The 22961-nt window shown below is 52.0% G+C and overlaps 2 protein-coding genes across 3 annotated transcripts in view; both read left to right on the plus strand.

Moving 5' to 3' along the window:
• Positions 1-22961, plus strand: part of CAPZB (capping actin protein of muscle Z-line subunit beta) — a 136084-nt gene that overhangs the window by 79179 nt on the left and 33944 nt on the right. For both annotated transcript variants that reach the window (XM_082664069.1, XM_082664070.1), the window contains exons 3-4: positions 15252-15373; positions 21697-21810. In XM_082664069.1, coding sequence (XP_082520195.1) covers positions 15252-15373; positions 21697-21810 — 236 coding nt within the window. The remainder of the gene's footprint in view (positions 1-15251; positions 15374-21696; positions 21811-22961) is intronic.
• LOC309829745 (small ribosomal subunit protein eS24-like) lies at positions 8691-9275 on the plus strand (the record flags this gene model as incomplete). The annotated part of the gene is made up of 2 exons (XM_082665884.1): positions 8691-9091; positions 9258-9275. The coding sequence occupies exons 1-2, from the start codon at positions 8702-8704 to the stop codon at positions 9273-9275; spliced, it is 408 nt and encodes a 135-aa protein (XP_082522010.1). The 5' UTR covers positions 8691-8701.

Raw genomic sequence — 22961 nt, forward strand, 5'->3', positions numbered from 1 at the left:
TTCCCCTGTCGTGGGTCATTCACGTGTGTGCACCTTGGAGACAGGCCCAGGGCTTAGTCAGTTTGAGGTCTCACCAGGTACCTTGCTCAGTAGACATTTTGTTTTAGGAAGAACGTCACAAACTTTTTTTTTAGAACGTCACAAACTTTAGGTGAGTTCATACAGCCATATCCTGGATGGTCGTAGAGATGATAAGTAAATAAATGAAGTCTTGCGCTATGAAACTTCGTAGGATCTTAACACTGAAATGAACCTTACTGGTCATCTAGTCTAGTGGTTTTCAGACATTTTAAAAATTAGTGGAGCCCTCTTTTCAAACTAAATCTTTTTTTTAATAAAGTTTTTTTGGGGGACTGCGTTGGGTCTTCGTTGCTGCGTGCGGGCTTTCTCTAGTTGTGGTGAGCGGGGGCTACTCTTTGTTGCAGTACGTGAGCTTCTCACTGCAGTGGCTTCTCTTGTTGCAGAGCACAGGCTTTAGGCACGTGGGCTCAGTAGTTGTGGCTCGCGGGCTCTAGAGCGTAGGCTCAGTAGTTGTGGCACACGGGCTTAATTGCTCCGCGGCATGTGGGATCTTCCCGGACCAGGGCTCGAACCTGTGTCCCCTGCATTGTCAGGTGGGTTCTTAACCACTGCGCCACCAGGGAAGCCTCAAATTAAATCTTACAGCAAACTTGAATGGATCATGTTGGGCCCAGACTTCCCCTCTTACTCTTTTACCACCTTGAGCCCCACCAAGTGCCTCTCCTCAGCCTTGGAGAACCATGACATCCATCTTGTTCAGTTTGGGTCCATTTTATTTATTTATTTTTTTAAAGATTTTTTTGTTGTGGACCATTTTTTTAAAATAGATCTTTATTGGAGTATAATTGCTTCACAGTACTGTTAGTTTCTGTTGCACAACAAAATGAATCAGCCATATGCATACTCATGTCCCCATATCCCCTCCTTCTTGAGCCTCCCTCCCCTCCTCCCTATCCCACCCCTCTAGGTCATTGCAAAGCACGGAGCTGATCTCCCTGTGCTATGCGGCTGCTTCCCACCAGCCAAGTATTTTACATTCGGTAATGTATTTACGTCGATGCTACTCTCACTTCGCCCCAGCTTCTCCCTCCCACCCCGTTTCCTCAAGTCCATTTTCTGTGTCTCCTTCTTTATTCCTGCCCTGCAACTAGGTTCATCAGTACCATTTTGTTGGGTTTTTTTTTTTGATTCCATATATATGCGTTAGCATACGGTATTTGTTTTTCTCTTTCTGACTTACTTCACTCTGTATGACAGACTCTAGGTCCATCCACCTCACTGCTAATAACTCAATTTCGTTTCTTTTTATGGCTGAGTAAATATTCCATTGTATATATGTGCCACATCTTTTTTTTTTTTTTTTTTTTTTTTTTGCGGTACTCGGGCCTCTCACTGTGTGGCCACTCCCGTTGCTGAGCGCAGGCTCAGCGGCCATGGCTCACGGGCCCAGCCGCTCCGCGGCATGTGGGATCTTCCCGGACCGGGGCACGAACCCGGGACAGGGCACGTGTCCCCTGCATCGACAGGCGGACTCTCAACCACTGCGCCACCAGGGAAGCCCTATGTGCCACATCTTTATCCATTCATCTGTTGATGGACATTTACGTTGGTTCCATGTCCTGGCTATAGTAAATAGTGCTGCAGTGAACATTGTGGTACGTGTCTCTTTTTTTTCTTTTTTTTTTTTTTTTAACATTTTTATTGGGGTACAATTGCTTTACAATGGTGTGTGTGTTTCTGCTTTATAACAAAGTGAATCAGTTATACATATACATATGTTCCCATATCTCTTCCCTCTTGCGTCTCCCTCCCTCCCACCCTCCCTATCCCACCCCTCCAGGCTGTCACAAAGCACCGAGCCAATCGTGTCTCTTTTTGAATTATGGTTTTCTCAAGGTATATGCCCAGTAGTGGGATTGCTGGGTCATATGGTAGTTCTATTTTTAGTTTTTTAAGGAACCTCCATACTGTTTTCCATAGTGGTTGTATCAGTTTACATTCTGCTGTGGACCATTTTTAAAGTCTTTATTGAATTCGTTACAATAATTGCTTCTGTTTTGTGTTTTGTTTTTTTGGCCCCGAGGCATGTGGGATCTTAGCTCCCCGACCAAGGACCGAACCCACGCCTCGTGCATTGGAAGGCTAAGTCTTAACCACTGGACCGCCGGGGAAGTCCCTGGTCCATTTTAGAGATGAGGAAACTGAGGACCAGGGCAGCTATGGCTCATCTGGTGATCTAGCCCCACTTCACTGAAGACCCACCTCTGGCTTCCAGGCTGGTGATGCATCCCTACCATGTGCTGCGTTAATTTATTCTCATGTAGAAAGCTCTGGGTTGTAAGGTCATTAGCCAGAGAGATACAAGAGTGAAGAGAAAGATAACCCTGCCCCTGGTTCCTGATGCCCGGAGTCACTTTTTAGTAACCTGAAACTTAGGTCATGTAACATATTCTTATCTGCTGGAAACCCCAATTAATTTTTTTGTATTTGCATTGAACTTACAGTTCCCTGGAATATGCCTGTGCTCTCTGCCTGGAATATTCTCTCAATTCACCTTTTTTTTTTTTTTTTTTTAAACGAGATAAAATTGTGATTATGTAGATACAATTCACATACTATAAAATTCACCCTTTTAAAGCGTGCAGGGGCTTTTCAGCATCTTCACAGAGTTGTGTGGCCATCAGTGTTCGGCGTTCCACGCTGCACTCCTTTGACCAGATGGGCACTCCTGCCTCTCAGTCCCGCCGGCTTCTCTGTGACCTCTTCTGCCACATACGTGCTTCAGTTTTTATAACTGAGCTCAGGTGTTAGCTCCTCAAGACATGTACCCCGGCCTCCCCTGCTCCTCTTCCCCTCCAGAGAAGCTCTGGGCAACCCCCCTCGTTTCCATAGCATCCAGTACTTCCCCGGTCCAGGGCACAGAGCACGCTGGGGCTTCACTTGTGCCCCGCTCTCTCCTATTAGACTTTGAGGATGGGGACACTGTATTTAATCCTTCATACGTTAGGTAGGTTTTCTCTGGAGGGTTTGGGTTTTACTTCCTAATGAGCCGAAGTGGAGAAACAGAGGAGCTCTTGATCCAGGAAGACACAGACAACGAAGGGGAGACATCCATTACTCCTGAGCGAATCTGACTGTTTCCCCAATAGGAAGAGTTGCAGATTTTTCTTTGGCCGTGAGTGGTCGTTTTCTCTGGCTGACTTTGTGAAATTAAAACAAAACCTTGATGAGACATCCATCCAGTGGAAGGAATCCAGTGTGAAACGTGGCCAGCCAGCCAGGATGATTTTTGTGCTAAGGGGGAAAGAAAAGCCACCACCGACTTGTTCTGGGTGTCCCTCACGTTAACGTGGCACATCAGTGCTGGCCCCCACCCCCGCTCAGACTCACGTGCCACACACGTGCTCGCACGGCATGAACGGTTCCACTTGAAAGGGGCCAGCAGCATCACTGGGATTTTGGTGGACTGTTGCACCGTCTGGGTTGTTTAGAAGTCTGTGGTCTTGAGAGTTTGGAGAGACTATATGGTGGAAAGACCCAGGACTGTGGCATGTGACTCAGTGGTTGCGTGGCTCTGAGCCTCGGCTGCTGCCTCACGAGGCCCTTGGCCTCCCCGGGTGGCTCTGAGGAGTCCTGGGGTGGAATTGCATGGGTTTCCTTGAATTCTGGCTCTGCCACCTGCGAACTGTGTGACCTTAGCCAAGTTATTATACTTAACCTCTCTGTGCCTCAGTGTCGTCATCTATAAATTATGAGAACTTGGCATAAATTGGGATAACAGTAGCACCACTGCTTCATACAGGGTTGCCACGATGATAAAATGAGGATGTGTGTTCCGTGCTTAGAAGAGTGTCTCATGCATAGCAGGCACTTTAAAAAAAAAAAAAAAGGTTTGCTGTTGTTAGGATAATTGCTTTAATAATACTAATAACACTAAAACGGTAATACTAAAACAGATGGACCCTCTGTCCGGCCCATGAAGTTACACTGTCTTTGCAAAAAGACCATGTGATCAACAAGTTGTTTTAATGTATTTTTCCCTGGTCTTTTTCCCAGAAAGATTTGAGGTGATTTGTAAGAATGCACCCAATGCAATAATGCTTTTAACACAGCCTGAGAAAGCAGGACCGCAGGCCATTCGGGAAGAGATCTCCACTCTGTCCACGCGTGCCTTCCTCGCATAGGGGAGGCTATAGGCCCAGCTTCAGGAGGCGCCTGCGTGGAGTGTGAGGGGCAAGGGCCGGCCCCACAGGTCCTCGCAAGGTGGTGGTCCACACCCCAGGGAAGGTGCAGGAGCTCGAGTCTGCATCTGCCTTGGGAGGCCCTTGGTCACAGTGATGCGGTGCCGCCCCAGGCCATCACCCTCTCACTCTCACCCCCACCCACCCAGCTGGTCCCTAGTCCAGCTCTCGGAGAGGCGCTGAAGAACATTGGGGGGGTGCTTCCCACTGAGACAGACATGGGCTTCAAAAGGTCAGAGCTCCACCTGAGTGGCCCTCCTTTTCCACAATTCAACCACGGTCCCACCGGCATTTAGGAAGCCCTGCCAGCCTTACGCTAGGCCCAGGGCCGTCCAGACATCTTATCCCTGCCCTGAGGAAAGACACCCCATCCCGAATCCATGCGGCCTGGGGCCCAGTCTTACATAGAGCGGCAGGGGCGTAGCCCGTAGATGAGGGGCATTGCCTTCGCTAAGGAAGCTTTGGGCATGCGTAGAAGAGGACCTTGAAGGATAACTGGGGGTCACTAGGTAGCACCAGGAGAAGGGCAGGCGATCCTGGTGGAGAGACTGTCAGGATGTCGGCTGGAGGGGTGACTGAGGGGATCGTGGGAGAGCCGCAGGGCTGCGGTGGAGGCTGGGCCCAGGCCGGGTCGGGGAGCTTCCCCCCCGCGGCCGTCCAGGCCGAGGCAGTTGGCTGCCCCGTGTGCAGCAGCTCCTGAAAGCGGCCTGGTGGTTGCGCGAAGCCCTCAGGAGCCAGTGCACATGACTTAGACCCAGTGAGTTTTCTGCCTCTGGCTTCTTAAAGGTGCTTGTGTATCGTGCCCTATCCCTCGGGGACCAGCCCTTCCTTCATTAAGAGGAGCGGGTGGCTTAGAAAGACCCCAGCTTCTCTCAGCGCAGACCCAGGTGATGCGGTCGCTCCTGGCCAGGGAACAGTTAATTTAATTAGGCTCCAAGCACCTGGTTCGTCCCCTTCGGGAAGCGTAGGGTTACATGTGGACAACAGGAGCCTTGTGTGTGCCCCTGGATGACCCACATGTAGTGATTTCAATTTCCCCTTTCAGTTTGTCTTCTCTTTGTCCTGCCCCCTCCTGACCCTTCTTTAGAAAAGGCTTCTGGCTTCTTACTCCAGCCTGCAAGCTTCTAGAAGGCAAAGCTTTGGGGTATGAATGGCTGAAACCCAGCCCAGGAAGTTTGCCTTTGTTTATTATTTATCTCTGGGGTGGTTTGGGGCACCTGCCTCAGAAAAGAGCGGCGGGAGGCTTATTGTTTCTTGAGAAAGCTCTTTGTTGTTAATGGCACATGAAAAATTGATTTCTAAGCAGAATAGAACATGTGTTGGTCAGAAACGCTTTCCTAATGTTGGCAGCTTCCCATGTGTTAGACCCTCAGTGATGAGACCCGGCTGGCAGTATGTGACCTTCAGGAGCCCGTGCCGGTGGCCCGAATCTGAGGGGCACGGTTCGCACACGTTATGGTGTTGCCAAAATTGGGAGATTGCTTCCTACACTTGTCATGTACATTTAACCATGTTCTCCTTAAAAGCGCATTTTATAATTCGCAGTCTTCAAGTGAAGAAAACGGTCTGAACTTGTACTTAAAGTATACTGTTCTCAGAGTCCAGTGATAGCTTAATTAGAAGAGAGGCCGGATCTGAAACACGAGGAGGGCCGGCGGCCCTGGGGTCAGGCTGTGCTAGGTGGTGGCGCTGGCAGTGTCACGGGTCCCTGCCCACAGCGCAGGAGTCGGAGTGGGCGGGCAGGGACCGTGCAGCCCCCGAGTTCCCCCCGATTCTCTTCCTTCTCCACCCCCTCTCCTCGGAGCCCCACTGGAAGGGGGTGTGGGAGCGGAAGCCGCTCGCCTTGCCAGCCCAGCGGGGCCTGTGCTCTGGAATCGCTGGGTCAGAGTCTGGAACTCAGAGTCCAGTTCTGCCCTGCCCCCACCTTGCCACCTGTGTGAGGCGCTTCCCTGCACTTGGGTTTTCCCATCCACATGGTGGGGAGGGTGGGGTCCTGGAGGGTGAGCAAGGTCCCCTGGGCTCCCCCTCCGCTTCCTCAGGCAAACCTTCTGAGTGGGTTTACAGGACGGGGTGAGGTGTCCCCAGTGCGGGGCACGCACACTCGGAGAGGCGTTACATCAGTTCACTTGGAAACTCTGCTTCCAGGGCCCAAGGTGTTTCTGGTGACAAGTAAGGTCCTGGTAACAAAGCTTCCGCTGGGCTGGGACTTCCCTGGTGGTCCATTGGCTAAGACTTCGCGCTCCCAATGCAGGGGGCCCAGGTTCCATCCCTGGTCAGGAAACTAGATCCCACATGCCACAACTAAAGATCCCGCATGCTGCAACCAAAGATCGTGCACGCTGCAACTAAGACCCAGCACATCCAAATAAATAAATATTTAAAACAACAACAACAAAAAAGCTGCTGCTGGGCAGTCGTGGGGAGGACTTTGTTTCCTCCACCCCGATCGGGGGGGGGGGGTTGGGCTGGGGGGGATCCCTCATGTCCCATAGGCTCCAGAGGCCGCCTGGGCCCACGTTCACGGATGGGTCTTCAAGTGCATCCTTCTTAAACCTGGGAGTCTGGGGAGGAGGTGGGAGGGAGGCTTTAAGAAGTTTTATGAACAGTGTGCTGGGGCTTGCCATCACATTTAAAGGGGCCCACAGGCACTGCTCCACCTGGCCGAGGATTGCAGCACACAGATGCTTCTCTCTTCTACTCTCCTCGGGGTAGGGGCGGGGGGAGCCTGGGGCCGGCTCTTCAGTCCCATCACAGTGCCTCTCCTTTCCTCCACTCACGTGTCGGCTCCGTCCACCTCCTAGACCACCGAATCCCTGCAGTCCCCCTGCCATCCCATCAGGTCCACGTCACAGCCCTCACCACTCTCAGGATGGCTCCTCGTGCCTTGTCTGTTTCCAGCAGCTGGAGCCTGCTTTGGGAGAGCAGGGCCGTGCCCGTCCATCTCGTCTGCCACTGAATCCATGGCACCTGATGGGTGCCTGGGGGTGGGCAGTCAGGATCTACTGAGGTAGGTGTTGTAGCCCCCAGTTCTGAGGTTTAGGAAGGTTACACTCAGCCAGGAAGTGGCAGACCAAGGATTCGAACTTGTGTTTGATTTTGAGTTTGGTGTTTTCCAGAATGCCACCCTGTAGGTTGTGTTTCTGACACAGGCATGTGTGTCACTGAAAGCACTCTCCTTATTTTCTTTTTTAATTTTTATTAGAGAAAAGCAGGGAAGGTTTGGGGCCTTGGAAAAAATAAAGGGAACGGATTGTAAGCAGAGACCTCTGCTGGTCACGGGGAGGGAGCCCGGCATCCTGATACTTTGCTGTCTGCCGGGGAGTGAGGCCAGCCAGCACCCTGCCCAGCCACGGTTTCAGCAACGTTACTCATCTGAGTGTGCGACCCAGCGAACACGGTCTGTTTTCGATTCTTATCTCTCTGGTGGCGGGCTCTCAGCCAGCGGGCAGATCAAAAGACGGAATGTGTTCGTTTGGCCATTTTTTTAAAAAACCGAGGTACAAGGGTGCATTTCTTAAAGACGAGGGCGCCGTGGATTAGATTATCCATGGAGTTGAACTGGTCTGGCTTTTGTGCTTTTTTAAGGGTTCATCTCAAGTTTCTTTTTCTGGTTGAACAATTTTTTTCAACATTAATAACTAATGGAGAAGGGGAAGAGGCAAAGTAGAACCATATGGTGGCCCAAACACAAACCTCACTTGTGGCCGGAAACTTCTGATTTGTATCTCTTTTCATGTGATCAGCTGTTGGGCTAGATAGTAGAAAAGGATTCAGTTTGAGGCAACAGTAAGAGTGAATGTAATTTTTATTTAGTTATTTTTTATAGCTTTTTAAAAAATTTATCTGGCTGTGTCGGGTCTTCGTTGCGGCATGTGGGATCTTTAGTTGCAGCGTGCGGGACCTTTAGTTGTGGCATACGAACTCTTAGATGCGGCATGCAGGATCTAGTTCCCCGACCAGGGATCGAACCCGGGCCCCCTGCATTGGGAATGCAGAGTCTTAGCCACTGGACCACCAGGGAAGTGGAAGTCCCTGTAATTTTTATTTTTTTAACCCAGATATACTGTATGTCACATGTCTTTTCTTAGACATTGGCTAGTAGCTGTGTGACTTGGGGCAAGTTACTTCTCTAAGGCCCTGCTTTGTCACCCCCTCCCCCTTTATTTATTTGGCTGCTGCATTGCGGCATGTGGGATCTTAGTTCCCTGACCAGGGATCGAACGCGTGTCCCCTGCAGTGGAAGCGCGGAGCCCTAACCACTGGACCACCAGGGAATTCCCTCGCCCTTCTTTAAAATAGGGCCAGTAACCATATCTATATGCAGGGCTGTTTTGAGGATTAAAGGAGGTGATGCAGGCCCTTTTCTTCCTGGCTGCTTGAAGATCAGCCGCCGTCATGCCATCACGAGCAACGCAGTAACTGTCCGGACCAGGAAGTTCATGACCACCCGACTACTTCAGCGGGAACAAATGGGCACTGCTGTCCTTCGTCCTGGGAAGGCAACAGTACCTAAGACAGAAATTTGGGGAAAACTAGCCAAAATGTACAAGACCACACCAGATGTCACCTTTGTGTTTGGGCTCAGAAGCCATGCTGGTGATGGCAAGACAACTGGCCTTGGCATGATTTACGATCCCTTGGGTCACGCGAAGCAGGATGAGCCCAAACACAGGCTTGCAAGACATGGCCTGTACGAGAAGACCTCAAGAAAGCAGCGAAAGGCGCGCACGAGCAGAATGAAGACGGTCGTGGGGACTGCAGAGGCCAGTTTGGTGCTGACAAAAAGAAGTCAGCTGGAGATGGGACAGCAGAGGAGTAAAGATTCTGCGGTGGGTGTGCAGATTTGTCGTGAGAGAATTAATAAAGTAAGACCTTTTACGTGAAAAAAATAATCAAAAAATCAAGGCGGCGACGCACGTAGAGCTTACGCAGTGCAGTGCCTGGCACCCCCGCCCCCTCCTGGTGACCTTCTCTTTATTCTCGTTATCGTTAAAGGGTCACCTGAGGCAGTAGCTCGTGGCATGCTAGCCCCTCTCCTGCCTCTGCCTTCTGGGTTTTTTCCTCTCCCTGCCCTACTTCACTTTATTCCTGTTTCACCCGATCTTTCCTGTGGCCCTGTGGCCCCATGGGCACTCGTGAGCCAGCTGGTGGTGCTGGTGGTGAAGGGCGAGGCGGTCCCTGCTCCCTGGGGTGTGGCCGCAGAGGGACAGTGGAGAGACCGATGGAGGCGTGAACTTCACCACCAGAACAACGGCGGGAACGCTATCTTGGCCAGTGCAACGTTGTTTAGTATGCCACGTCACTTGGAATTAGGTTTAAATCCCCCCAACAGCTTGGATTGGTCTGACACCTTTGGTGTTATATGAACATTCCTTACAAAGGCTGTTAAGCAGGTCAGATGGGCAGTTTGGACAGAAATTGTCCAGCCCTTGGATGGTCGACACCAAGCACATGTTCTCGCCAGAGGCCCTCCTTGGGTCCCGAGGCAGCGGAGCCTATGACACTCACATCCCGGAGTGAACTCCCGGCTTTGTTTGGACCTGTCCTTTCATTTAAATTGCTGTGCAAACTTGTGATCCATGAGACTTAACGTGATTTCTTCCACTGTTCTAAGCATTTGACATGACTAGGAGGTGGGGCGAGGTTGGGTCTGTACTGTGACCCTACATCATAGGATTGATGCCTGCTTCCACCAGCACGCCAGAGCACCCACCAGTGTGTGCGTCACCGGCCCAGGTCTGGAGGGCCGGCCTCTGTGGGCACCCACCGAGTCAGCGCTCAGTGAAGAATGTTAAGTCTTAAGGAAGGAGTAACCTGATAGTTGAGGCCAGTGTTAGAACAGCCGTCCCCAGAGCATTTAGGATTCAGTTGATATCATCGTCACTGCAGGAATTCCAAAGAGTGGGGGCATCTTGATAAGGAAGTTGGAGTTTGGTCTGGGCCCTGAAGGGTGGTAGGATTTAAGACTATATGGGGATCAGTTGCCAGTTTTTTTGTGTGTTTTTGTTGTTGTTGTTGTTACTTGTTGTTGTTGTTTTTGCGATACGCAGGCCTCTCACTGTTGTGGCCTCTCCCGTTGCGGAGCACAGGCTCCGGACGCGCAGGCTTAGCGGCCACGGCTCACGGGCCCAGCCACTCCGTGGCATGTGGGATCTTCCCGGACCAGGGCACGAACCCATGTCCCCTGCATCGGCAGGCGGACTCTCAACCACTGCGCCACCAGGGAAGCCCAGGTTGCCAGTTTTAACAACCAATATATGTCATGTGTAAACTGGAGACATACTAAAACATTATTCATTATGTATCTGAAATACAAATTTAACTGGCCAAATGCATTGTTTTATCCAGCAACCCTAAATGGGGAGGATTTTTAAGTGGAAGAACGCATGTGCAAACTCGCATGTCTAGAAGCACTGAGTAGGACAGTGTGGTGGGTTGAGAGGGTTCAGGCAGAAGTGCAGGGGTGGGAAGGGGGTGGGAGCGAGACGGATTGGCGGTGGTGCCAGATCATGACTAACGCGCCCATGGCAGCTGCTCTGGTGCGGATCTGCGAGCACACTGTGTAGTCCACACCTCTCGTTCCACATGACGACAATAATGTTATTTTTACAGAGCATTTTATCTTTGATCAAAGAAACAGGAGTGGTGGAGGGAAACAATACAAGGATATGGCCCAACTTGGGAGTTTATCCAAAAGGCGAAAATTGTACCTGCTGGGGTGGAGAATCATCCAGCCGTATCACAACCAGGTGCTTTTCGTGGTGGGGCAGGTCATCCATCATCCATGAACTCTCTGTGTTTTTCTGTGCACAGCCGGAGCTTTGTGAGTTACAGTTCAGATGTATGTTTTCCTTAGGTTGGTTAGAACCTGGCCATAGATTTTGCAGAGTCCAGGCACAGGTCTTCAAGGGTGGCTGGATCTGGGTGCTCAGGTACTATCTCCACAGCCCTGCAGTGCTCAGAAACACAGGGAGGTACTCTCCCGCTGCCTGCTGCAGCCCAGGCCCTGCACCCCCATCCCAGCTGCCCTGGCAGAAAGGAGGTGAGCCGTGTATCCCTCCATCGCCCCTGGAGAAGACTCTTCCCTGCATATGCCAGGGGCTGAGGCCCTCTCGTTGCCCATGCGTGGTGGTGGAGTAGAGATCAGCCTTGCCCAACCATATGCTGTGAGGACCTTTGTGACCAGAAGAATAGGAAAGGAGGCTGGGCAGGCAACAGGAGTGGCCATTGATGACAGCTGGTACCACGGATCGGCCCCTTGCGCCGCTGCCTTAATCTGCGTTGTCTGTGCTTCGAAGGACGTGAGTTACAAAGTGGGGAGTGGAGTCCCTCCTGGTCCTTTATGCTGGCCTTGAAAGTACCCAGATCTGCTTGGACAGGTAGGGAGGGCTGGATCCCATTTTCTAGAAAAGTGGCTGCCACATTTTTTGATTTCACAGGCCAGAGACATTTAAAAGTGAAGAGAAGGAATAGGTCATTGGTTGTGAACCTTTAGAACAAAAACAAGACCTATCGTTTCATCAAGTTACGGACACCTTAACACCAAAAAAAGAAAAAAAAGGGCATTCTCAAAGGATGAATACGTTTAACCATATGAAGAACCTAATAGTGTCTTGATTAGAGGCTTTCTTTACCTGAATTATTTGCGCTGAAGCAGTGAGGCTCTTACAGTGGCCCAGCAGCCATCTGTGTCTGATGCAGCTCACCTGCTGTGTTTGCCAAATGAACAACCTCGGGCCCAGCCCAGGTCTCCATGGCTAGTTAACAGCTGAGCAGGGGCTCGAACCCAGCGCTCTCAGTTCTCAGTCTCGCACTGCGCTATGCTCCTTGGGGTCGTATAGTAACACGGACGCCAGGACTTTCACTAAAACTCCCGCTCTCTTTGCTGCTGTGGAACCACATCACAGGTCATATTCCTGGTTGGAGCCACAGTGAAATTGTCATTGGTATCCATCAAAGTTTAGTTCTTGACTATACACTCTTTGGGTGAAGATCCTTGCTACACACCAATTTATTAATTTAAAAATAAAGCCGAGGGCTTCCCTGGTGGCGCAGTGGTTGAGAGTCCGCCTGCCAATGCAGGGGACACGGGTTCGTGCCCCGGTCCGGGAGGATCCCGCATGCCGCGGAGCGGCTGGGCCCGTGAGCCATGGCCGCTGAGCCTGTGCGTCCCAAGCCTGTGCTCCGCAACGGGAGAGACCACAACAGTGAGAGGCCCGCGTACAGAAAAAAAAATAAAAATAAAAATAAAGCCGATTGGCATTTAGGAGGCTCCGTATTGTAAAACTCCTCCCTTCCTCCGTCCCACATACGTCAAGCACTTGCTCTGTGTCAGGCACTGCCCTGGGCACTGAGGATTCAGCGGTGAACAGGATCAAAGCCCTCGCCCTGGTAAAACCTACATTCTAGGGAGAGAGACATGACCACAAATCAATTTAAAAAATCATTTCAGTTAGTGTAAGTGCTGGGAAGAAATTATTGAAATGCTTTCGGTCCATGAATTAGCCTCTTGGATAGGGGTGAAGTCAAGCCTGTTTATACCAAATCCCATTATCTTGTAAGCTTCTTCTGTTGGGGGACTTAGCCACCCGCAGCAGGACTGGCGGGAAAGGGTCAGCATGGCTCTGGGCAGAACTGGATCCCAATGGTGCATTTTCATCCAGTGCCTGGGGCGGTACAGCAAATTCAGGTGCAGTCTAGGCTGGGGCTGCTGTCTAGGCCGGAGCTGCCGTTCAGACCGGGGATGCCGTCCAGGCTGGCGCTGCAGGCTGAGAATGACAGGCAGCAGTGGTGTTGGGGGCCGAGGGGGAGCAGGGGCATCAGTCCGTCGGTTCCTGATGTGCACGCGTTGCCCTGCGCTGGATGCTACGCTGGGTACTGAATGCATCATCATCACATGCAATCCCCAGCCGGGTTGGTTTTTCTTATCCCCACTCTACAGGTGAGGAAGTGCACCTTGGTAGAGAAGTCAAGTGACTTGCCCCAGGCCAGGCGACCAGTGAGTCGCAGAGTCAAGGAGTCTAGCTTCAGAGCGTGTTTGCTTGGTCTTTACGTAATCCTCCAGGATAAATTAGGCCAGTAGTGTCAGGGCCCCAGCCAGTTAGAATGGGGTTCTAGGCAAAAGTCAGGGCCCAACAAGTAAGGCAAGGAATCAGCCCAACAGAATAGTGATGCCAGGGAAAGGCTGTAAAGTGATAGGCGGGCACAGAGGTGCCCAGGGCCCTTGCACTTGGCCAACGACAGGAAAGCAAGGCCACTTCAAATCCGAGCTGCCTTGGGTGGAAGCTGTTACAATCTTCCTTGCCTTGATCTGGCCTTTTTTTTCCAGGTGAAAGGCGCCATAGCTGAGCAGGGGCTGGGTGGGAGGGGGTCGTTTCCCAGCAGACCGTGCCTTTGGCCTGTGCTCTTCTTCCTCTTAGCTGTCCGCTAAACCAGAGTTCCAGTCAGAGGGGGAGACACCTCTCTACTGCTTTCTTCTTGTGTGGGCCTTGGGCAACCTCACGACTCCGGGCCTCAATTCTCTAATCTGTAAAACGGGGATGATGACTACTTCACAGGATGAGTTTCCGATAGTTTCCATCTGTAAAGGGCCCAGCATAGTGCATGACGCGTGGCAGACGCTTGGTATTCTCAGCACCAGGACTAACTGAACACAGCCCCATTTTTGTTTGTATGTCTTTCTGCTTGGGGAGGTGGGTACACAGATGGGTGTTGCATCCAGAAGAAGCTCTGAAATAAGCACGTTGTCGACAGGGGTTAATGATGTGTGTGTCTCGTGTCGGGCGGCTGGCTGCCCGGTGCTGCTCGGTGTATGAGAAATGGCTGTGAGTCACCAGGCAGGGTCACCATCTCACAGGTGTGCCAGACAGCGCCTTCCAGGCTGAGTCCGGAGGCACCCCCCCATCAGCAGAGATGCCTCGAGAAGCCCACGGAAGCTGGTGGTCTCCGAGGTGACCGTGTCCCCATCCGTGCCTCTCTGGTGGTGGCGGGGGCCTTCTGGGGGAGCACGGGAACTGCTGTGACTGGCCACCCCTCTGCCGAGCTGCTCTTCGGGTGTCTTTGCCACATGATTTAACTTTTCCATTTGGAAGGGTTATTGGTGCAGTTGGCAGCCACTCGTCGGGTAAACGATACGGTGGGGCCTCCGTAAACCCGGGCCCATGAAATGAATAAGTCAGCACATTGAAAATATAGCATGGAAGTGACTCAAGCCTGAAGGAATCCATTTTGGAGAGCGCTGCCCTCCCTTCCTGGAATATTTCGGTGGAAATTGATGTTTGAGTTGGGAGGAGGAGGCCAGAGGCCTGGTTCCTAGCAGGGCTCTGTGTCCGATTCAGCAGCATTTGCCCTGAGATTCAGCCCTGCCTGCCCCCCACGCGAGGGCCCCCCTCCTCTGTGAGGGTCCCAGGAGGGTGAGCCTGAGCACAGCAGCTGGAGCTCGGCACTATGGGAAGCTGGCGGGAAGCTACCTTTGCAGCAGGTAGGGTTGACTCCGTAAGCCAGCCTGGTAACGCTTGGCTGGGGTCCTGGAAAGTACTGGAAACTCCACCCAGCAAGGGAGCCTGTGGGAGCTCTCGGCACGGACTGGCTCTTCTTCTCAGAGCTCTCTGGACTCCTGTGTGTTTCAAGTGTTTACCTTCTTCTCGGGGCTTCAGCTTATGCTTTGCCCACCAGAGACCAATACCAAGCACGTTCGTACGTTACTAGACCACCCTGGTGACCAGGTAATTAAAGCTGCACGCAGTTTGGAAGGAAGGCTGTATTGGAAATCACGCTCCACTGTAATTCAAGAACAGGTTTCTTTATAGAGGGACACAGTTGGTGTCAGACACATGTGGAAAAGAAAAGAACAGGCCCATAATTCTGGCAGGCTACCAAGGGCCAGATGTTAAATATGCTGACCACGGTATGGCTACAGATGCCGTTAGCCAACCTGGGTTTGATGTGTTATTTTAACCTCTGTTCTGACCTTTCCTCTCTCTCTGCCAGGTCCCCAGTCTATGTGAAGATCTCCTGTCTTCTGTTGACCAGCCACTGAAAATCGCCAGAGACAAGGTGGTGGGAAAGGATTACCTTTTATGTGACTACAACAGAGATGGGGACTCCTATAGGTGAGCTCCTGCCCCACGAATGCAGCAGGCGTGCCGCGCCCGCCACAGCTGCTCACCACTGCTGCAGCAGCTCGAGGACTACTGAGCTTTGACATCTGACAGCCCATCAGCCTTCTTTCTGCTTGTGCTTCTGCTAGGCTTTCCTCCTTCCCTCCCTCCCTCCGTCCCTCCCTCCCTTCTATCCATCATTCCATCCAGTTGACCGGAAGATGTCTGTGGAGTACCCCCACTGGGCATTGGAGATGCAGCAGTGAACAAGAAGCCCCTGCTCTGGTGGGGCTTACAGTCTAATAGGAGGGGGATGTTGGTAAAAAAACAAACAAAAAAAAAAACAGGAACTTCCCTGGTGGCGCAGTGGTTGAGAGTCCACCTGCCAGTGCAGGGGACATGGGTTCGAGCCCTGGTCCGGGAAGATCCCACATGCTGCAGGGCAACTAAACCCGTGCACCACAACTACTGAGCCTGTGCTCTAGAGCCTGTACTCTAGAGCCTGCGTGCCACAAGTACTGAAGCCCGCGTGCCTAGAGACTGTGCTCCACGGTAAAGAGAAGCCACTGCAATGAGAGGCCCGCGCACCACAACGAAGAGTAGCCCCCAGTCGCCGCAACTAGAGAAAGCCCGCACGCAGCAACAAAGACCCAATACAGCCAAAGATTAATTAATTAATTTAAAAAAAAAAAGAAAAGAAAGAACCCCCAGCAAGCTGCTTCATTAAAATTGCATCAAATCCTGCAAAGGAGAAGGTCCAGGATGTGCCCATGACAGGAATCCCGAGCCCAGGGAGGGCATGTGAATGAATCTCGTCAGACAGATGTGCAGCTGTCCTTTCTCTCTCCATCACCCTGTCCAGGGCTGCGAATAACTAAGTCGACTTGCGTCCCTGCCCTGGGTGATCCGTGGTCTAGAACAGGAGACACACCCAGGAGCTGATTACTGTGTGACGTGATTCCTGCAGCCAGGGCCAAGCTTATTGCATAGAGAAGGTAGCATAGAGAAGGCCGAGGTTGATTCCAGGAAGACTTCCTGGAGGAGATGTCCGAGCTAGGTTTTTAAGGGTGCCTAGGAGTTCTTAATATTAAAAAAGACTGGGAATCTCTACACGCATCCAGTATTCCTGTGGTGGATGGCTGTAGTCAGTACCTTGGAGAATGGTGGAGGAATGCCGTAGGCTATAGGCTTTTTTTAGAAGCCGCAGAACCTGGGCTGGGTCTTAACGCTTTGGCCTCATGCTCTTTTGGGGGAGGGGTTGGGGCCTGAAAAATGAAAGTAGGAGAAATTCGCTGGAGGTAGCCGACATGGGCTCCAAACCAGCACTGCCCCCTTGAGCAGACAGGAACTTTGACAAATTACTTACTGTCTCTGGACTCTAGTTCTCTCATGTATTAAGTGGAGGGTGATAGTGTTCATTCTTCTAACAGGTGCTCAGTGACATGTTTCTGTGAGCAGGCACTCGTGTGTCAGACACTGAGTCTCTCTTCTGTGGAGCTTGTGTCCTAGTGAGGAATCCGGAGAGTAAGCAGCTGCATAAACAGTATATATTGTTGAAGAGCAAATAAAGAAAATAATGGAAGACCAGGGGAGGGAGAGGCGGAGGGGTAAACAGGGAAGGCTCTGGCGTTGGTGGTCAAGTGTGAAATGAGACTTAAGGATGAGAAGGTTCAGTCCCGCGCAGGTCTGGGAGAAGAGTGTCCCCTTTAAAGGCCCTGGGTGGGGTGAGCTGTCAGGGTTGAGCCTGGCAGGGAGGCCCGAGTGGGAGACAGCAGTGAAGGGGGTGGGCAGGGGTAGGAGGTGAGGCCAGAGGCCTTGAAGGCCAGGGCCATAGGGGTTGAAAGAAATAACACATGTGAAGGGCTGAACAGCACCGAACTTGGGGGAAATTACAAAGAATTCATACTATTTAAACAAGACTAGACGACTATCATGTGATCACATCCCTTTCCTAGTTTCAAATGGAGGTCAGGTAAAGAATGTATTTTGGTCTAACCTAGACTGGAGACTAGAGTTGGAGATGGGGAGAGGTAGTCGGGTTTGAGGTACATTTTAAAAGTAGAGCCAGCGGGCTTCCCTGGTGGCGCAGTGGTTGAGAGTCAGCCTGCCGATGCAAGGGACACAGGTTCGTGCCCCGGTCCGGGAAGATCCCACATGCCGTGGGGCGGCTGGGCCCATGAGCCATGGCCGCTGAGCCTGCGCGTCCGGAGCACAGGCTCCGCAACGGGAGAGGCCACAACGGTGAGAGGCCCGCGTACCGCAAAATAAAAAAACAGTAGAGCCAGCAGTGTTTGCAGGTGCGGGGGTGGGGCAGATGAGCAGCTGGAAGGTGGGGTCACTGACTCTCCAGGTGAGGAAGGCTCTGGGAGGGACTGATTGGAGGCATTTTAAACTTCAGATGCCCATCGGGTGGACGTGGAGAGTCGGCTAGGCTGTGGGTAGTCTTGAGTTCCCGGAGGTCTGTGTGGAGATGGAGGTGCAGAGGTGGGCGTCCAGCTCCCAGGTGGTGAGACAAGCCCTGAGGCAGATCAGGCTCAGCCTTGGAGCGCCAGCCACCGTCCGGGTTGTGGGCATAGGGCCAGGTCTAGTTCACCAAGGGAGAGGTCCCTCAGGGTGCTAAGTGGGCTGACAGGCCAGGGAGCCCATGGCCAAAGGATGAGCAGCTTCACCAGGCATGGGGTTCAGGGGACACACCCTGGAAGAGGGGGGCCTGGAGCTGAGTCTTGCTTCTTCAACATCATCGTCGTATTTTTGTTCCACCTGAAAATTTGGGCTTGCTGTGTGAGGCAGCTGTTGCCCAGCAGCCTGTGGAAGGCTGGAATCATTTCCAGTCCATGCCCAGGCCAGGCTTTCCCAGGATGTGGTACCTCCAGGTCGCCCTGCTGGCTCCCACCTGCATTCCTGGGGCTCCGTAGGGGGCCTGGGGGTCTTCAGCTGAAGAGGAGTCCCGGGTGTCAGGGCACAGGGCTTTCCTTTTTTTTCTCTTCTCGGTATAAAACTTCAAGGTCTTCTGAGTTTCTCCACACATTTCTGTCCTGTGTCTGATCGTTTGCTTAAATAAGATCCTTATGGTGTGACGGTTTGCCAGCAGCACTGTTTGAAACCTGTTAGCTGAAACAAAAAGCATTCTCTGAGGGAAATGAAAGGCCTGACTTTTGAAATCTAAGCGTTCCTGTCCATCTGTCTTTTTTCAAATGACCTCCATTTAAGCTCTTAAAATGTGTTCTGAGTGCCCCTTCCACTCAGGATATTCTGGGTAATGTTATGATCTTTCCCCCAGCTACAATTACCCTGGCTCCAGGACTAACGGCTTGAAACGCTGTCATCTGTGAGCAGGGAGAGATGTGTCTTGAAAATTCCAGACCCCCAGTCTTCAAGAGAGATTGGCTCTTATGTCTAATCAGGTCGCCTTTAAATGAAAGCCAGTAGGGGTGGGACTTCCAGGCCCCCAGGACAGCAATGGCCGTGTAACCGTGGAAACGGAAGTTAGAGACCTCAGAGTGTGCTGAGGAGAGTCTTGGGGACTTGAGGAGCCGCAGGGCAGGTGGGGAGTTTAGATTCTCCCGCTCAGATTCCTCTGCACTCCCCTCGGTGAGTGGAGGTGAGGTACCAAGCGTAGTTTACAAATAAACTGGTGGTGACAGCACTCTGCAACCTCATCTTTGTCTCTGGATCTGGTAAGAGGTCTTTGTTGATTTTCTTTTTTTTCCTTTCTTTTTTTTTTTTAAATGCTTAGGTGTCCCTCAGCAGAGAAAGCAGAAAGTTGCCCCACCTCTGTTGGTTTGGAGGAGCACCTGCAGGGGTGCCGCGTGTCCTTTCCTCCCCACCCCGCGCCAGAAGGCTTCCGCCCATGAGCTGTGTGTTGGGTGCCGGGGTGCTGTTGGTTTGGAGGAGCACCTGCAGGGGTGCCGTGTGTCCTTTCCTCCCCACCCCGCGCCAGAAGGCTTCCGCCCACCAGCTGTGTGTTGGGTGCCGGGGTGCGAGGGCAGACTGCACACGCTTCTGCCTGGAGCGCTCTCGTTGTCAAGGGTGGGGATGCGACCGCTGCAGGAACCGACATCTGTGTGGGAGTGAGGGGACAGGCGGGGGCAGTGGTTACTTCTGCTTTGTGTCGGGTGTGAGATCATTCACTCATTCCTCTGCCTTTTTTTTTTCTCATGAGCATGTGGTTGAGCACCAGGCAGTGTTCCAGGTGCTGAGCAAACAGTGGAGAGCAAGACAGACACAACTCTTTCCCTCTGGGAGCTAAGGTTCTAAAGTTGACCGTCTAAATGATTTCAAGTTCAGTAAAGTTTAAAATTCGGTTCCTCAGTCACACAAGTACTCCAGAGCCATGTGAAGCTAGTGGCTACCGTTTGGGACAGCGCAGATACAGAACATTTCTGTTGTCGGGGAAAGTTCTGTCGGGCAGCACTGTTGTGAGGGGTGAACACAGCGATGATGGACGTGTCAGCCCTGCCCAGGGAGGGAGAGGCCTCGGGGAGCGTGAGAGGGTGCCCGGCGTCGGCTTCTCGCCTTCTTTTCGAGCCAGGTGGGGTCCTGGCTTGTCCAACAGCCCTTTGTTTGCTGTGGCCTGTGCGCAACACAGTGTGACCACAAGAGCTGGCTGCTGGTCACGGGGCAGTGGGGAGCGTTTCAGCCCATTGCTGCACAGTCTCTCCCGACACTGGTGAGTGAGGTCAGGGGCTGGTGTGCAAAGGAGGGTTTCCAAGCATCTCCTGCTTTGAGGTGGCCTGAGCAGCTGCTGCATGAGGCCCTTTTGGGACACCAAGCACAGCAACTCTTCCCCCGCTTACGTTTGTGGACCAGCAGCCAAGAAAGCTGGGACCCCTGCCTGAGGGTGGCTGGGAGAAGAGGTCGCCCAGCTGACTTGACATGGTCTGCTAAGGTAGGTGCCAGGCATCAGTTACCACGAAGAAAGATGTTTGTGCACAGAACTAGGTAAAGCTGGGCTTCGGGAGGCAGTGAGGCCTTTCTTCCCTTACCAACAATCCTAAATCAGAAGGTTCTTTTCAGTCCTCAGTGATGTGAAGTGGTGTCGTCGGGGGGGGAGACGGGAGAGGCAGCGGGGTTTCTTACCGTGGACGTGTCAAGGTGTTTGTGCCCCAGAACGTGAAGGACTTTGCCCGAATTCCATGTTGTCCTCTCCTCCTTTCTTTTACCCTCTCACCTTGGTTTTTTTTTTGGCCATGTTGGGCCTTTGTTGCTGCGCGCGGGCTTTCTCTAGTTGCAGCGAGCGGGGGCTGCTCTTCGTTGCGGTGCGCGGGCTTCTCATTGCGGCGGCTTCTCTTGTTCCAGAGCACGGACTCTAGGCACACGGGCTCAGTAGTCGTGGCACGCGGGCTCAGTAGTTGTGGCGAGCGGGCTTAGTTGCTCTGCGGCATGTGGGATCTTCCCGGACCAGGGCTCGAACCCGTGTCCCCTGCATTGGCAGGCGGATTCTTAACCACTGAGCCACCAGGCAGGCCCCCCCCACCCCTCACCTTTTTAATTCTCTTTCTTTGAACCCCCAGCTCTGTGAACTCCACCTGCGGGAATTAATGAGTGGCTATTTCCCTTATAACCCCCCTTCCAGCACTCTCTGTGATTAAATGCTTTCCTGATGTGGCAAAACACATTTTAAAAAATGCAGCAAGACTTTGGACTGGAAAAAGTGAGGCTGGTTCTCATTACTTCACAGTCTTCTTTGTGTGCACAGCCCTTGGAGGCTGGAAGGCCGTCCTCTGTTCACGGGGAGAACTCTGTCCCTCAGGTTTTCTTACGTGTGGTCAGCCTTTCCCCAGGGGGCTGGCTCTCTTGTTGCTTCCATAACTGACAGCTCTCTTCTTAATCCTTAATCATGTAAGAAGATCTTTGAGGAGTAGGAGTTTCTCCAGAGCTGCCAGCAGGCCAGGGAGGAGAGAGGGGCCTCTATTGATCAAAACAGTGGTGAGAACAAAGGAAAATTTTTAAAAGGGTGAGAAAGAAGTCCCATTTGTTGAGCACTTACTATATGCCCGTCTCTAATTTAGGCACTTGATGTATCAATATTTTTCTCCTGTGCTCCTCAAAGCAGCCCTGTGGGTAAATAGTAGCCTCAGTTTGCACATAAGGAAAGGGAGGCTCAGTGAAGTCAAGACACCTGTTGGAAATGCACAGCTGGTGAGAGTTGGAGCCTGGGGTTCATACCCAGGTCAGATGGAATCTGAGCCGTTGCTCTGCAAACCTTGAGAAAGCCGTGTCTATGCCCAGGGCCTGTGGATAATGGCTTTTCCTCTGACATTTCAGAAGCTGGGGCTTGGGCCGATGGCTCACTGGAATGATTCATGTGATCTCCTTCTCCTTCTCCCCTCCAGGTCACCGTGGAGTAACAAGTATGACCCCCCTTTGGAAGATGGGGCCATGCCTTCTGCTCGGCTGAGGAAGCTGGAGGTGGAAGCCAACAATGCCTTTGACCAGTACCGAGACCTGTGAGTTACGGACTCCCTTTGCCCCGCAGCTCTTTCGATAGGTAGTTCATAGATGAAACGCGAGGCCAGGTCGTCTCCCTTAGACCTGCCACCTGGCTGGCCTAAATAGTAGAAGTTCTGAGCTCCCGCAGCAGGGCGCTGGGCCCGAGCGTGGTCATCGGGCCAGTCGTGAGAGGCTGCTGCTACCTTGCCCGGGCAGTACTCTGCATCGTGCCTCTCAGGAACAGCCAGTGCCATTGGGACAGCACCTCCCTTGTGCAAGACTCAGTGCCAGATATTTCATACACGTCATCTTAAATCCTTAAATCCTCACAAATGTGGTCACTGTTTTAGTCCCTATTTCCCAGATGAAGAAATCAAAGTTCAGAAAGATTAAGGTGTTTGTCCAAAAGGCAAGAGGCAGAGTGAGGAATCAAACCCGGCTCCGTCTGTCTCCAAAGGCCCCTCTGGTTTTCACTGCACTGCCTGCCCTGACTCTGTTCTCACCTGGAGCTCAGGGCACCTGCTTCCAGACCAGTCACCAGGGCGGGAGGAGTCGAGGTCCTTAAACAGTGGGCCTTGGGCAACCACCTCTGAGCCAGCATTTTGCTGACTCCCGAGTTTTGGGGGCCTCAGCCTGCACTTTGGGAAGTGTTTTCGCTGCACCTGCTTTCTGCTTCCATCCAGTCCCTCCACACCACCAGAAAGGGTGACCACTTAATTAATCCGCCTTGCAAGGAAAGGCTGCAAAGCAGGTTATCCTCTGAAGCGTTTTTTCTTAATCTGTAGAATCTCATTTTTAATTCAGTTCTGTATTGAAAATGTAACAACACTGGAATACATGCAATGCTACCTCAGTACAGATTCAGTCATTTGGGGAGGGCGTGGCATACACTCTGCAAAGGGCCAGATAGTAAACATTTTAGGCTTTACAGACTACACAGTCTCTATCCCTTTTTCTTTGTTCTTTCTTTTTTATGTATATTTTATCCTTTAAAAATGTAAAACCGTCTTCTTGAGGCTTGAGGTAGGTGGGAATTGGCCTTCGGTCTACAGGGTGCCCTCCCTGACCTGACCTAGGATATAGGCAAGAAAATGGAAATGAGAGAAACGAAGCATCTGAACGGCGGAAACCACTGTCTGAAAGCTGGTGGTGTTACACTTCAAGAAGG

The sequence above is a fragment of the Grampus griseus genome, assembly GCF_964374135.1.
Source record: "Grampus griseus genome assembly, chromosome: 1".
In the NCBI taxonomy this organism is placed as follows: Eukaryota; Metazoa; Chordata; class Mammalia; order Artiodactyla; family Delphinidae; genus Grampus; species Grampus griseus.